This window comes from Dermochelys coriacea, chromosome 23 (genome assembly GCF_009764565.3).
Source record: "Dermochelys coriacea isolate rDerCor1 chromosome 23, rDerCor1.pri.v4, whole genome shotgun sequence".
Taxonomy (NCBI): Eukaryota; Metazoa; Chordata; order Testudines; family Dermochelyidae; genus Dermochelys; species Dermochelys coriacea.
Window position 1 is genome coordinate 15,932,453 of NC_050090.1, and position 14,177 is coordinate 15,946,629.

General features: G+C 62.8%; 2 protein-coding genes across 2 annotated transcripts; one reads left to right on the top strand and one right to left on the bottom strand.

Annotated features, from left to right (window-relative positions):
* The first annotated feature begins 540 nt into the window (after window positions 1-540).
* Window positions 541-3,602, top strand: PRAF2 (PRA1 domain family member 2). Its single transcript, XM_038381369.2, has 3 exons — window positions 541-757; window positions 1,325-1,542; window positions 2,606-3,602. The coding sequence occupies exons 1-3, from the start codon at window positions 579-581 to the stop codon at window positions 2,743-2,745; spliced, it is 537 nt and encodes a 178-aa protein (XP_038237297.1). The 5' UTR covers window positions 541-578; the 3' UTR covers window positions 2,746-3,602.
* Window positions 3,603-5,146: 1,544 nt separating this feature from the next.
* On the bottom strand, window positions 5,147-12,481 carry CCDC120 (coiled-coil domain containing 120). Its single transcript, XM_043501545.1, is given in 13 exon segments — window positions 5,147-6,092; window positions 6,698-7,113; window positions 7,116-7,205; window positions 7,207-7,239; window positions 7,241-7,298; window positions 7,846-7,950; window positions 8,099-8,270; window positions 8,526-8,582; window positions 8,970-9,177; window positions 9,560-9,664; window positions 10,236-10,360; window positions 10,663-10,783; window positions 12,404-12,481. Coding segments are annotated over 12 exon segments (1,521 nt in total). The 5' UTR covers window positions 10,712-10,783; window positions 12,404-12,481; the 3' UTR covers window positions 5,147-5,989.
* Between the last annotated feature and the right edge of the window lie 1,696 nt (window positions 12,482-14,177).

The following is a 14,177-nucleotide window of genomic DNA, read 5'->3' on the forward strand; positions in this document are numbered from 1 at the left end:
GGGGCTCTGTCAGGCAGAGTGGGAGTTTTGGGGGCAGTGAGGGGGTTCAGGGGCCCTATGGGGGGCCCTAAACCTTCCACTGCCCGCCAAACCTCCCTCCTAGCAATAAACGACCAGGGATGCCCCCGACGTCGGCAGGCAGCCAGCTGGAGGACAAAGGGGCCGGGGGGGGTAACTTTCCGGTCTATGCTGTATAGAGGAGGCATCCTGGCTCCCCCCCCGCTCTAATCACTAGACCCGGCTCCCCTCCCAGACCGGGGAGAGAACCCAGGCATCCTGGCCCCGCCCCGCTCTAATCACTAGACCCGGCTCCCCTCCCAGACCGGGGAGAGAACCCAGGCATCCTGGCGCCCCCACCGCTCTAATCACTAGACCCGGCTCCCCTCCCAGAGCCGGGGAGAGAACCCAGGAGTCCGGGTTCCTAGCCCCGCCCCCCTTTTGTTCAGCTCTCCCGAGCTGCAGCCTCCAGGACTCCATTTCCCAGGCGGACCCGCGGCGGGAGGCCCCGGCCGGCGGGCGGGCGGGGGCGACGCGGGGCATGCCGGGGGCTGTAGTCCCCCCTCCCGCCGGCGCTGAAGATGTCCGAGGTGCGGCCACCCCCGCTGCGGGCGCTGGGCGATTTCCTGCTGGGCCCCGCGCGCCTGGCGGCCCCGGACCCACGCGACCCGCAGCGCTGGAGGAACCGGGTCCTCAACAACCTGCTGTACTACCAGAGCAACTACGGGCTGGGCCTGGGGCTGGCGCTGCTGCTGGGGGGGTGAGCGCCGGCGGGGAGGGGCCGTGCATGCTCCGGGAGGGGGGGGGTCAGTGCAAGGGGGGGGTCCGTCCATGCTCGGGGGGGGGGTCAGTGCAAGGGGTGGGGGTCCGTGCATGTTCCGGGGGGGTTCGTGCAAGGGGTGGGGGGCCGTGTATGCTCCGGGGCGGTCAATGCAAGGAGTGTGAGGCTTTGCATGCTACGTGGGGGGGGGTCAGTGCAAAGGGTGAAGGTCAGTGCATGTTGTGGAGGGTCCGTGCATGCTCTGGGGGGGTCAGTGCAAGGGGGAGGGTCCGTGCATGTTCCAGGGGGATCAGTGCGAGGGGTGAGGGGGCCGTGCAATGCTTGGGTGGGGTCAGTGCAAGGGGTGAGGGGGCTGTGTATTGCTCGGTGGGGGGTGTCAGTGCAAGAGGTGGGGGGGCCATGCATGCTCCCCAGGGGGTCGGTACAAGCGATTGGGGGCTGGGCATGCTTCGTGGGGGGGGGGTGCAAGGCATGAGGGTAGGGTCAAGTCAATGCAGAATGTGGGCGCCCAGACTCCTGGGTTCTCACTTGGCCCTGTCCCCGCAGGTACATCCGGCCCCTGCACACCCTGCTTTCTGGCTCCGCCGTGACCCTCGTCTTCATCGCCTTCGTCTGGGCGGCCGAGAACAAGGCTCCAATTCGGCGCTTCCGGCGCAGCTACCCTGGCGCCAGCCTCCTGGCTGTGCTGGGGAGCTCCTACAGCCTGGTGTCCGTGTTGGGGGGCTCAAGGGTCTTCCTGCTGACAGTCATCCTGCCCATCTCGAGTGAGTCAGGGGGAGGGATTGGCGGCAGGGGGGGGACTGAGGCAGGGCTGATGGGGGTGTGGAATCTACGGGGTCAGGTTAAGTAGGACCTGGGGAATGCTGTGGGGTAGAGTAGAACCGAGGAAGAGGGCCAGGTTTGCTGGGGTGGAATTTGGGGGTGGTGATACAGGGAGTAGCAGAGATCAGGGAGGTGGGGGGCATGGAGTGGGGTTGATTGGGGGAAGTGGGATTGATGGGGGTGAGTAAAGTGGGGGAGCTAGGGCAGGCAGGGGATGAACACAGTGCATGGACTGGGGAGGGCGGTCAGATCAGTGGGTCGCAGGCTGCATACTGGCAGGGGAAAGGGCAAGGGGGTGCGCAGCTGCCACTTCCTTGCTGCCAGATCCATGCATGCAGCCCCCCCCCAGAGGGCAGTTGCATTTCCAAGGCCTTCTCGGCAGGGCTGTTCCCACAGCCTTCCTGCTGCGGGCGGTTGCATCTTCGAGGAATGGCACCTGCAGCACTGCACTCCAGGGCCATGCTGCAAGCCCCCCTGACTGCAGACGCTGCATGGTGCTCCAGCCTCTTGTGGGGGGCAGTGGCATTGCAGATGCATCCCCACGGCGGCAGCTGTGCACGCAGGTGCAGCGGGGGCCGCTCTGTAGCAGCGGCAGCATCCATGCACGCAGCAGGTCACTGCGCTTTAGCTGCAAGAGCCATGTGGGCCATCACTGCTCGGTTGCATGTTAGATGCGCATCCACTTATGCAGACCCCATGCTGCTGCATCCTTTTGCCAGGGGGTGGGGGCATGGCGCATGCATTCTAGCTGCAGCATCCCTGCGCGCAGTCCCCGCCCTGGTGCTGCTTTTGCTGTGGGAGGTTGCGTGCAAACATTCCCTGCATGGCAGGCGCATTCGAGCTGCAGCATACACGCCTGCGAGCAGCGGCACGGGGTAGCGACTTGCCGCCTTGCTGTGTTGGAAGACTTGGGTTGCGGGGGCAGGGACTGTTCCTAGCAAGTGATGGGGACGCTTTCAGCCCCCCCTTTTCTCTCTTCCCCCCCTTCCCCCACCCCACTTGCAGTGATTCTGATCCATGCCTCCTTTCGCCTCCGGAACCTCAAGAATAAAATCGAGAACAAGATTGAGAGCATTGGGCTGAAGAGGACGCCCATGGGGCTACTGTTGGAGGCGATGGGCCAGGAACAAGAAGCTGGCTCTTAAGGAGCGAGACGGACACCCCCCCATCCTTCCCACCAGCCCCTCACCGTTGCCTCTGGCCTGCGCCTCACTACTCTCCTACACGCACATGCACACTACCATGAAGATGCAGCGTCCCTCTGAGTTGAGCAGGGCCTTGAGGTTGGAGTAGGGGAGGGGATCAGCTACGGCTAACCTGTGGAACTACCTGCCACATGATTTGTTACAGAGGACCAGATAGTTTAGCTGGGGGGGAGAGCTATGGAACTACTTGCCAGATGATTTGATCCCGAGGTCCGGAGACTTTAGCAGGGGAGAACAGGCTATGGTTTACATGTGGATCTAGCAACCACATGATTTAACCCAGAGGCCTGGAGAGCTTAACAGGAGGAGGATAAACCATGGTTAACCTTTGGAACTACCTTCCATGTGATTTGGCAGAGGGGAGAACAGCCTGTGGAACTACTCCACTACATGATTTGACCCAGGAGCCCAGCGAGGGGCTGAGAGCTGGGTAATCATTTGAACGACCACATGTTTTGACCCAGGGGCATGGAGAAATTTAGCAGAGACGGGGGGAGTGGTTAGCCTGTGGAAATAACTGCCACATGATTTGACCCAGGGACCAACCCCCTAGGTCTGTTTATGTAGGCCCTACCTAAATACCCTGTTTGTACAGCAACAAAAGAAACAAGGGACTGTAACACTGGGAGGGCTGGGGCAGTGGGAGGGGGTGTATTCAAGGGGGACCCCAAGGGGGCACTGAGGATTCAGTGGGATGCTGCATCTGGCACTGAGTATTTATCCACAACTCCTTCTATTTATCTGAGGAGCAAAAACAACTATTCTAATAAAACTTCTGTGCCGTTTCTTGCTATAAACGCTTGCATAGCTTTGAGGGGGTGGGAAATTGGGCACAGGGCCTTCCCCCTCTAGGGGGCGCTGGCTCTAGTCTGGTCCCAGGGAGGGGGTTCTGGCTGGCTCAAGGGGGCAGGGAATGGGGCACGGGGCCTTACCTTACGTGGGGAAAAAATCCCCAATTCCCTGTGAATTCAGGGGAATTTTAACCAAGTTTTCCATGTCTCCCCCCTGGAGAAAAAACACTGGAGAACTCCAAAACCCCGGAAAAACACTTTTTAAAAGTCCCTGGAATCTTTTCCCCCCTGCTTAACAGGAAATGAATCCAGGTTCCCCCTAAACACACACACACACGGGTTTAGTAGGAGAAAAAAAACCTGGAGAAATCCCCCAAAACTGGAAAAACAATTTTACAAAGATGCTGTTTTTTCCCCCACTGTGAATTTTCCCTTTAAAAAAAAAATCCAGTTGGTTTTCCATTTCCCTGCCCTTCTTGTGGTTTATGGTGCGGGGGGAAGGGGGTAAAAGTTGTGCACAAACAAAGAATAAATCCCCTGAAAACCTGGATTATTCCAGGTTTTCTTTTACCCATAGCTGGGGCATTTTTTAACTTGGTTTATGTAGGGTCTCCCAAAGCCACAAGAAGAAAATCCAACAGAATTCAAAGTTCTGCTCTAGGAATTATTGGGGGGCAGTTCTCTTGCCGGTGTAAGACAGGGCGAGTCACACTAGAGGATCACTCTAGTCCCTTCTGATGCGAGATGTCACTGACCCAAGGGAGCACACTTTTTAAAGTTAATTTGTGGAACCCCTTGCCTCATGGATTTCCCCCAGAGGTTTTTAGCAAAGAAAAAAACCCTGAAGGGCACTGCCAGACGCATTGGTGGGAGAAATGGGATCCCCTGGTAATTTGCTGGTTTTGGGAGGGAGCAGGGCAGGCCCCCTCCTGATGCATGCTGTATGCCCTGCTGGGAGGGGGGCATTTAATGCCCCATTTGGAGGCAGTGAGTGGCTCACCCCCTCGCAGCGTCAGTCACACTCAGAACAGTTCACACTTCTGCGAGCGCCCAGTTCAGGCTTTCTGCCGACTCAGGCAGTGTCGGTTACCCTAAGGGTGCGTTTACACTTCAAACGCTGCCGCGGTACAGCTGCAGCACTTCAGCGAAGGCCGTCTAAGCCGAGCACGCTCTCCCATCGTTAATCCACCTGCCCGAGAGGCGGTAGCTATGGCGACAGGAGAAGTTCTTCCACCAACCTAGCACTGTCTACACCGGGGGGTTAGGTTGGGGTAACTATGTTGCTGGGGGGGGGGGGGAATTTTTCACATCCTGAAGCAACATAGTTATACCGATTTAAGTCTGTAATGTAGACCTGGCCTAAGGACAGTTCACACCTCTGCGAGCGATCGGCTCAGGCTCTCTGCAGAGCCAGGCAGGCATCGCATTTTGGGACGTTTCTCCCCAACTGTAAGGGTTGGAAATGCCCTCCCCCCCGCCCCAGATAGCCCAAGCTCCGCTCCTGCCAGCGCCCCCCCGCCCCTCCCCAGCCAAGCCACCATGCCACAGCCTCGCCTTTGCGCTCTGTATTATACAAACCCCGTTCTGCACAGTGACCAGTTTGACATTTGCCAAAGAAATTCCCGTTACAATCCACGCGCTGGGAACAGGGCGAAGTTGAGGTCCAGAGCCCGTCGCATGCTCGTGTCCGTCGCAACTAACAGGTGGATCATGGGAGGTATGTGGGGGGGGAAGGGACCTCAGAGGTAGAATCCTGCCCCCTGCCCCTGCCTGCCAGGTCCCCCAAAATAAAATCCAGCGGGAAAAGGAAAAAAAAAAAAAGTGACTTTCTTGTTGTGTGCAACTTTTAAAGGAAAATCCACCGGACGCCGGCCAGGGCTGGAATGTTGAGAGTTTGAGTTCGTTTCCTAATTGAGCCGGACAGGAGGGGGGGCTGTTTTGGGAGGGGCTCACTGGATGGGGGGGAAGGGGAGTATCCGTCTCAGTTTGGGGAGAGGGATGTGGTGTGGGGGGGTATGGCCAGACGCAGGGGAGGGAACATGAGGAGGGTGTCAGGGAGCTGATAGGTGTTGGGCAGGGCGGGGGGGTGTCTGTCCAGACTTTTAGAAAGGGGAGGGTTTTGGGGGGGCAATTAGTGCCGGTGGTAATGGGGGTTCAGTAGGTGGCTGATTCCCCAGCCAGGACCTGTCCCCCATATCTGAATGTGGATAGGGGGGAGATTGAGGTTGCTAGAGGGGTGGGGAGAATCCATGCCCCATACCACCCTAGCGGGATGGCCGTGTGCATCTCCCCCCCATCTAATCCACCTGATGCCACACACACCCCCGTCCAGCAGGGGAGTGTCCCCCCATGTGAGATTAACCCCTGGCTGTCCCTGCCTCCCCACACAGAGATCAGACCAACGTCCCTGGGGGGTGCCTCTCCACATCCAAGGGGGGCCCCAGGCTGGGGGAGGGGGCACTGGGCCCGTCCGGGTAGAGGAGGTCTGCGAAGGGTCTGCCGGACAGAGGCACAGAGACAGACAGATGTGTGGGGTGGGGAGACAGATGGGGGGGGAGAGAGAGAGAGAGAGAGAATGATTAGCCAGAGAAAGGTGTGCGGGGGGGAGAAGGATTAAGTCATAGCAGGGAGAGTCACCCTTCCCCGGACGCCTGGGTCCCTTGCTCCCTCCCCTGGATGCCTGAGTCCCTTCTTGCTGCCCCCTCCCCGCAACTCCAGGGAGCAGAGCCGGATGCCTGGGTCCTTTGCTGCCTCCCCCAACACCACTTTGGTCCCCCATGCCCCAACCCTGCCTCAACGTCAGACGCCTGGGTCCTTAACGCGCCCCCCCACACACACACACACACACATGCATGCACACCTCTCGGATGCCTGGGTCCTTTCCCCCAACACAGCCCATGCAGGTGCGGAGGGGGGCAGCTGATGAAAGGCCGACGCCCTAGCAAGAGACGCATGAGCCTCCCCCACCCCCCAAACAACCCCCTCTGGCTGGTGTACCCCTGCTGCGGGGAAATGATGTGGGGGGCTGATTCTGGGGGGGGGTTTGGTCCCCTAGCCCCAAACCTTAAACTCAGGGTTGCCAGCCCCCCCGACGCCCATACCTGCCCTGCAGCGGCTGCCCAGTGTAGCTCAGCGAATGAGGCAGGTAGCCCACCGTCTCCAGCCGGGGGTGGGGTTCGGGCCAGCCACGGGGGGGCCCCCCTCTCCTGTCCCGGGGTGGAGGGGCCCCCCCTGCTCCTCCGGCGTTCCGCAGGTACCAGTTCCGGAGCCCCTCCAGGGCCAAGGCTTTGTGAACGGCCCGGGGCGGGCGCTGGGGGGCTGGGGGCAGCAGCTGGCTCTGGGGAGGGGGCCCACAGGACTTGGCGCGCCCTGCCCGGCGTGGCAGGGGGCTCTCGGGGTATCCCCAGCCGGGAGGCAGGGGGGCATCGCGGCGCGAGAGGTGGTCCCCCGCCGGCCAGCACTGGCGCTCCAGGTAATAGTCCAGGAGGATCTCGGCATAGGGGGGCCGGGGGGGGGCCACGGAAAGGGGGGTCTTCGGGGGGGGGCTCCCCGCTCGATCAGGGCCTCCGAGCTGTTGCTGCGGCGGGTGCGGGCGGCGAAAGCTGGGGGGGGCCCGGTCGGCACTGGGGTCCCGGCTGGGGGGGGCCGAGCTGGGAGTCCTGGCTCCCCGACCACTGGCGGGCGGCTGTGGGGGCGTCCGGCCTGTGGGGGGGCAGAAAGAAAGTGGGGTTAGTGAAGGGTGGGGCTTAATGAAGGGTGAGGCTTAGCAGGCACCCCAAATTCAGTACCTCTGCCCCCAAAGTGACCCCCAGAGCCCCCCCAATTCACCGCCGACCGCAAAACCCAACGTCATGCCGCCACCTAGACAGCTGCTGCCCAACTCCCGCTCAGCAGGACGGGACCCGGCGCTCTGTCCTGAGATGGGAGCCCGAGGGGTGAAGCAGAGACGCACGGGGGGGCACTGAGCTGCGGGGCTCAGTGCGGGGCTGGGCAGACGGCGCTCTCCCCAGGCAGGCAGGGCTGGGCACCATGGGGTGCCATGGGGCGGGGGGTCGCTAGGGGGCGCTCTCCCCAGGCAGGCAGGGCCGGGCACCATGGGGTGCCATGGGGCGGGGGGTCGCTAGAGGGCGCTCTCCCCAGGCAGGCAGGGCAGGATGGGGCCCTGGGGGGGGGGCGGATTGCTCTCCCCCAGGCAGGGCAGGGCGGGGCGGGGCCCCGGGGGGCGCTAGGGGGCGCTCTGCTCCGGTACCTGACATTATGGCTCCCGCTGCAGATGTTCCGGGTCAGAACCGGGGTCGCTGGGACGCTCCGGCCCTCAAAGCTGGACACGCTCCGGGGCAGGGTCCGATTCGGGCTGAGGGGGAGCAAACAGAACCTGAGACCAGCTGGGCCCAGCCGGATGGGGGACTGGGGGAACCCCACTGGCTGGGGGGGGTGGGAGGCAGCAGGGGAGATCAGGGGTGTGAGGAGCGGGTTGCGGGGGGGGACTGGCCTGTACCCACCTGGTAGGGCTGGCTAGCGAGCTGCGGCGGCTGGCGGCCCCCCCACCCAGCTCCATGGGGGGCCCTCGCCAGCCAGGCCGGCGGTCAGGACTGCCGGACACGGCGCGGAGGTGATCCCGGCTGCGGGGGGACGAGGGGCCCACCTTGGGCGGGTGGAAATCGTGGGGGTTGTCTGGGGATAGAACACAAGGCAAGGGATGGAACCCAGGAGTCCGGGCTGCAAGCCAAGCTCTCCACCCCACCTGCACTCTATCCCACCACACCCCACCAGTCCTGGGGCCCCGCCCCCTCACCTCCAGACCCCACTCCCCTCCCAGAGCCAGGCAGAGAACCCAGGAGTCCTGGCTCCCAGCCCCTCGCTCTAACCACTAGACCCCACTCCCCTCCCAGAGCCAGGGAGAGAACCCAGGCGTCCTGACACACTCACTGTTCTCGTGACAGGTCGATTCGGAGAGGGAACTGTTCTCGGAGGTGAACGCCTCATCTTGGGGAATGGAAACAGGGAGATGGGTCAGTCCCCTATAAGCCCCCGCCAGTGCTAGCACCCCCAAGCCTGCAATCCCACCCCCGGTAACAGACTTGGGGAGGCTGGAACATCTGGGATTTGGGGGCATCTGGGAAAGAAAGGGGGCTGTGAAGGCATTTGGGGGGCTATGGGGGTAGCCAAGGGACTATGGGGGTGTCAGGGAGAGAAGGGGGCCTGTGGGGGCATTCGGGGGGCTCTGGTTCTCAGGGTGTGCCCCATGAGCTCAGGCCCAGGGGGGCTCAGGGACGGTGGGGAGGTCCAGAGCAAGGGACCCGGAGATATCAGGGGGTTGGGATGGGGGGGGAATCGGGCTGGGATGCGGTGCTTTGGGGGGGTCTCTCTCACCGTGTGCTCCCCGGGATGCCCCCAGTCGGGCCCGCGTCTCCCCCAGCTGCCCCTCGAGCTCCCGCAGGCGCAGGGCGGCCTCAGCCTGGACCTGCCGGCGCCGGCGCCGCTGCTGATCCGACAGCTCCGGGGCCAGGGCCAGGCGCCGCGCGGCCTCCACCACCTGCCGCTGCACGGCCAGCTCCCGGCACAGCTCCCACGCCAGCACCTGGGGGGACGGGGTTAGAGACCGTGTGCCCCCCCGACCCAGCCACAGCCCCCCCAGACTCCCACCACATCCCCCAATCCTCACAGCTCCCACGCCAGCGCCTGGGGGGACAGGTTTAGAGACCGTGCGCCCCCCCGACCCAGCCACAGCCCCCCCAGGCTCCCACCGCACCCCCCAGGCTCCCACTGCACCCCCCAATCCTCCCAGCTCCCAGCACAGCTCCCATGCCAGTGCTTGGGGGGATGGCGTTTAGAGATTGTGTGCCCCCCCACACCCAACCACAGCCCCCCTCCCAACTCCTCCATGGCCTCCCCTTCCCCACAAGCCCAGCCTCTCTTTCCTGTCCCCCCCCGAGCCCCGCTCCCGCCAGGCCCCTCCTCACCTCAGCTCCAGGTCCCCGGTGGGCTGGCACCGCCCTTCTGCGGATGGGGTGAGGTCTCTCCCCCAGCTCCAGTGGGTACTCGGGGGGCAGCTTCCCTGTCAGCTCCTGTGGGCAGGCAAGGGCACAAGCCTTAGGAGAACAGCCTAGTGTCGCTATGCAGCTAATGGCAGAAGATAACAACCTACTGCTGGAGGGGAGGGGATGGAGAAGGAGAATAGCCTACTATAGGTATGCGGCTAACAGAGCTGCACTGCACTACAGGTTGTGGGTTCAGATCACGCTGGAGATGAGGATGACAACCTACTGCCGCTGATGGGGGGGAAATGGAGAGCAACCTATTCGAGCTACACTGCTAATGGAGTCGCACCATTAAACCTAGGGGCAGCATAGGGAGCTGCTCCAGGTTGCGGGTTCAAATCCTGGGGAGGGCTGGAGACCATGAACAACAACCTACTACTGCTGATGGAATGGAGCCGGATAAGAGCCTACCATGCCTGCACAGCTCGCGGCACGGCTCCCTCCAATCTAGAGGGGATGGTCCAGGTTCAAATCCCCCTTGGTGCTGAAGGGGGAGAGGCAGAGAAGGATAATAGCCTACTATAGCTATGCAGCTACCAAGGCACTGCATTAACTCCCAGGCAGGGCTGGAGAGCGGGGGGGGGTCCCGGATACTCACGGCCTCCTGCAGACACAGCCGGCGCAGCTCGGCGACCCGCAGCCCCAGCGCCTCCCGCAGGCCCCGCTTCCGTTCCAGCAGCTCCTGCAGACGCAACCGCAAGCCGGGTTCCCGCACCAGGGCATCTGCGCGGGGGTGGGAGAGAGGAGACGGGGGTCACAGCTGATGGGGGTGGGGGGAGTCCCAGCTGCAGGGGGAGGGACTGGTGGGGGGGAGATGGGGAGGGGTCGGAGTTGTGGGGAGGAGACAGGAGGATGTGGGGGTCACAACCAGGAAGGGGATATGGGGGGGGAGGCATGGGCAGGCTGGAGAGTTCTATGGGGGTGGGGTCAGACAAGGGGCAAGGTAAGGGCTGGGGGGGGTCCAGGCAGGGAAGGAGGGGGTTCTTGGGGGCAGGGCCAGGGTCCTAGGGGGGCGGGACCATTACCTGCTGAGCTGTAGCTGGAGGAGGTGATGAGCTGCCCTTTGACCTCCATGCTGGGGCCAGGGGGGCAGCGTGGGGGCAGGGTCAGGCCTGGCTAAGAGCCATGAGCTCCCAACCCCAATGTCTGTGGGGGGAGAGAGAGAGAGAGAGAGATGGGGTGATGGGGACCCAGGGCACTTCCCCATGCCAGGCCACCCCCCATACAGCGCCCCACTGGCCCCATCCAACCCCTCCCACGAGCCAGCCAGTCCCCACCCTGGGGCCAGTGCTCCCTAGAGGGGAAAAGCCCCATTCCCGCCTCCCACTACTAGTCCTCGCCCTGAGATGGTCAGGGGGGTGGGGGCGAATCTAAGGCCTCGGACCTGGAAAGAAAGGAGACAAATTCCACCAAGAAACATCCAGGAGGTTTCTGGGCAGGTCCAGGAGAGAACCCAGGAGTCCTGGCTCCCAGCCCCCCCCCGCTCTAACCACTAGACCACACTCCCCTCGCAAAGGGAACATGCCATATAATCTCTGCCCCACCCCCATCACACAGGACCCTCCAATGGCAGAAGCTGAGGGGGTGTCCCTCCCCCCACAAAGGGACCAGGGGGAACCAGGCCTCTGTAGGGTGCCCCACAGCCCCAAAAGGGCTGGGGGCAAGATTAACAATAGGCCCCGCCCCTGCTCTCCCGGCCCCCCTGAGGTGGGCCAGGGACCCAGGTGTCCATATCCGTACCCCTAAACACCATCACAACCTTAGTCCCTGAAGGGTGTCAGGAGAAGTGGGGTCCACGCCTCCCAGAACTGCCCCCCAGGGATGGGGGGAGGGAGGGATTTGGAATGGGGACCCAGGTGTCCGGGAGGGGGAGGGGTCCTGGGCAAGTTGCTCAGGATCCTCAATCGACAGCAGCAAATTCCTGTTCCGTGAATGTTTCTTGTCCACAGCCCTTAGGCTAGGCTAGCAGGGGTCTGCGGGTCGGGAGTGAGGGGCATCAGCAGGGCTGGGGGGGCCCCAGGGCTGAGCTGGCAGGGGGCTGCGGGTCAGGAGTGAGGGGCACCGGCAGGGCTGGGGGAACCCCAGGGCTGAGCTGGCAGGGGGCTGCGGGTCGGGAGTGAGGGGCACCGGCAGTGCTGGGGGGACCCCAGGGCTGAGCTGGCAGGGGGCTGCGGGTCGGGAGTGAGGGGCACCGGCAGGGCTGGGGGAACCCCAGGGCTGAGCTGGCAGGGGGCTGCGGGTCGGGAGTGAGGGGCACCGGCAGGGCTGGGGGGGACCCCAGGGCTGAGCTGGCAGGGGGCTGCGGGTCGGGAGTGAGGGGCACCGGCAGGGCTGGGGGGACCCCAGGGCTGAGCTGGCAGGGGGCTGCGGGTCGGGAGTGAGGGGCACCGGCAGGGCTGGGGGGACCCCAGGGCTGGGCTGGCAGGGGCTGCGGGTTGGGAGTGAGGGGCACCGGCAGGGCTGGGGGGAGTCAGCGGAAGTCCTTGCGACACCCCACACTGGCACGTCACAGCGTCTGGCCCCTGGGGCTCGTCTGATTCCCCAGCCCCAGCTCGGCCCCGGGCAGGACTCGACAGGTCCCCTCCTGGGATCCTCACACCAGCAATTTCCTGCTAACACCTTCAGCGCTGCCCCAGCCCAGGAGCTTCCGGCCCCACCCCCACTAGAGAACCCAGGAGTCCTGGCTCCCAGCACCCCCAACCCCCTCCCAGAGCCGGGGAGAGACCCCAGGAGTCCGGGCTCCCAGCCCCCCCCGCTCTAACCCACCAGTCCCCCCTCCCCTCCCAGAGCCGGGGAGAGAACCCAGGAGTCCGGGTTCCAGTTTCCAATCCAGAGGTGATCCCCAAACTCAGCCATTAACCCCACTAGCCACGTCGGAGTTAAGGGCACGGGGGCGACGGGACTATGTTTTATTGTGTTTAGGGGGGACGGAGGAGTGAAGGGGCAGTTCGGTGCTGGGGAGCGGAGATCAGCAGCCGGCCCCACCCCCATTTCAATCAGGAGTGACTCCGGAATGACCCCGGGGGGACTGAGATCAGCCCCCCCCCAACTCTTCGTTTCGTGGAACAAAGTTAAACACACGACCCCCGGGGGGTCTCGTGGGGGGCTGGGATGGGGGGGCTTTTCCCTTTGCCCCCCCTTTCTCAGGGTCTGGGGGGGCTGTTTCCTCCTCTCCTCCGCAAGCACAGCGGCTGGGGGCAGGACTCACCTGGAGGGCGGGGGGCGCGACGACCCCCCCCCACACGAGCCCGACGAGCTGGGAGCGAAGTGCCGCGATCCGCGGCCACGGCGGGGAGCGGGGGCGGGGCCGCGCCTTTAACCCCTGGCGCGCCGGCGCCGGGCCACGGCGCCAGGTACCGCCCGGGCCACGCAGCCAGGTACAGGCCATCGGGGACACACACACACCCAGGGACTGGCCATCGGGGACACACACACACACACACACACACGGACTGGCCATCGGGGACACACACACACCCAGGGACTGGCCATCGGGGACACACACACACACACGGACTGGCCATCGGGGACACACACACACACACACCCAGGGACTGGCCACCAGGGACACACACACACACACACACACAGGGACTGGCCACCGGGGACACACACACACAGCACACACACACAGGGACAGGCCACCCGGGACACACACCGCCAGGGACAGGCCACCGGGGGGGGGGCACACACAGGGCCACACCACCCAGGACACACACACCCCCAGGGACCACACAGCCAGGTACAGGCCACTGGGGACACACACCCCGGGACACACACACACACAGCCAGGGACACACACAGCCAGGTACAGGCCACCAGGGACACACACAACCCGGGACACACACACAGCCAGGTATAGCCACCGGGGAGACACACACAGTCAGGTACACACCACCCAGGACATGCACAGCCTGGGACATGCAGCCAGTGACACACGCACCGGGACACAGCATCTGTAACACACAAACTGGGACACACACCCAGGGTTCTACACACCATCCATGACACATACAAGTACACCCCATCAGTGATACACACATAGATCTCCACATGCAGAGTGAGACACAATACACACACACACACACAGAGCTACACACAAACTGATACACACACACTTATTTCAGAGTAGCAGCCGTGTTAGTCTGTATTCGCAAAAAGAAAAGGTGTACTTGTGGCACCTTAGAGACTAACAAATTTATTTGAGCATAAGCTTTCGTGAGCTACAGCTCACTTCATCGGATGCATTTCCTTACAGTGTGTATGATAAACCCATTGTTTCATGTTCTCTGTGTGTGTGTATATAAATCTCTCCTCTGTTTTTTCCACCAAATGCATCCGATGAAGTGAGCTGTAGCTCACGAAAGCTTGTGCTCTAATAAATTTGTTAGTCTCTAAGGTGCCACAAGTCCTCCTTTTCTTTTTGCACACACACTTATCTCTCCCTCTCTCACACAGATACACACTCACGTACACACAACACAGACACATACAAGATAACAGATGTACACACCAGGCAAATACACAGAGTACCACACAC

Coding starts and splice junctions, on each gene's coding strand:
- PRAF2 (XM_038381369.2), top strand. CDS start 579: ATGTCCGAGGTGCGGCCACCCCCGCTGCGGGCGCTGGGCGATTTCCTG. Junction 758..1,324: donor CTGGCGCTGCTGCTGGGGGG/GTGAGCGCCGGC, acceptor CTGTCCCCGCAG/GTACATCCGGCCCCTGCACA. Junction 1,543..2,605: donor AGTCATCCTGCCCATCTCGA/GTGAGTCAGGGG, acceptor CCCCACTTGCAG/TGATTCTGATCCATGCCTCC.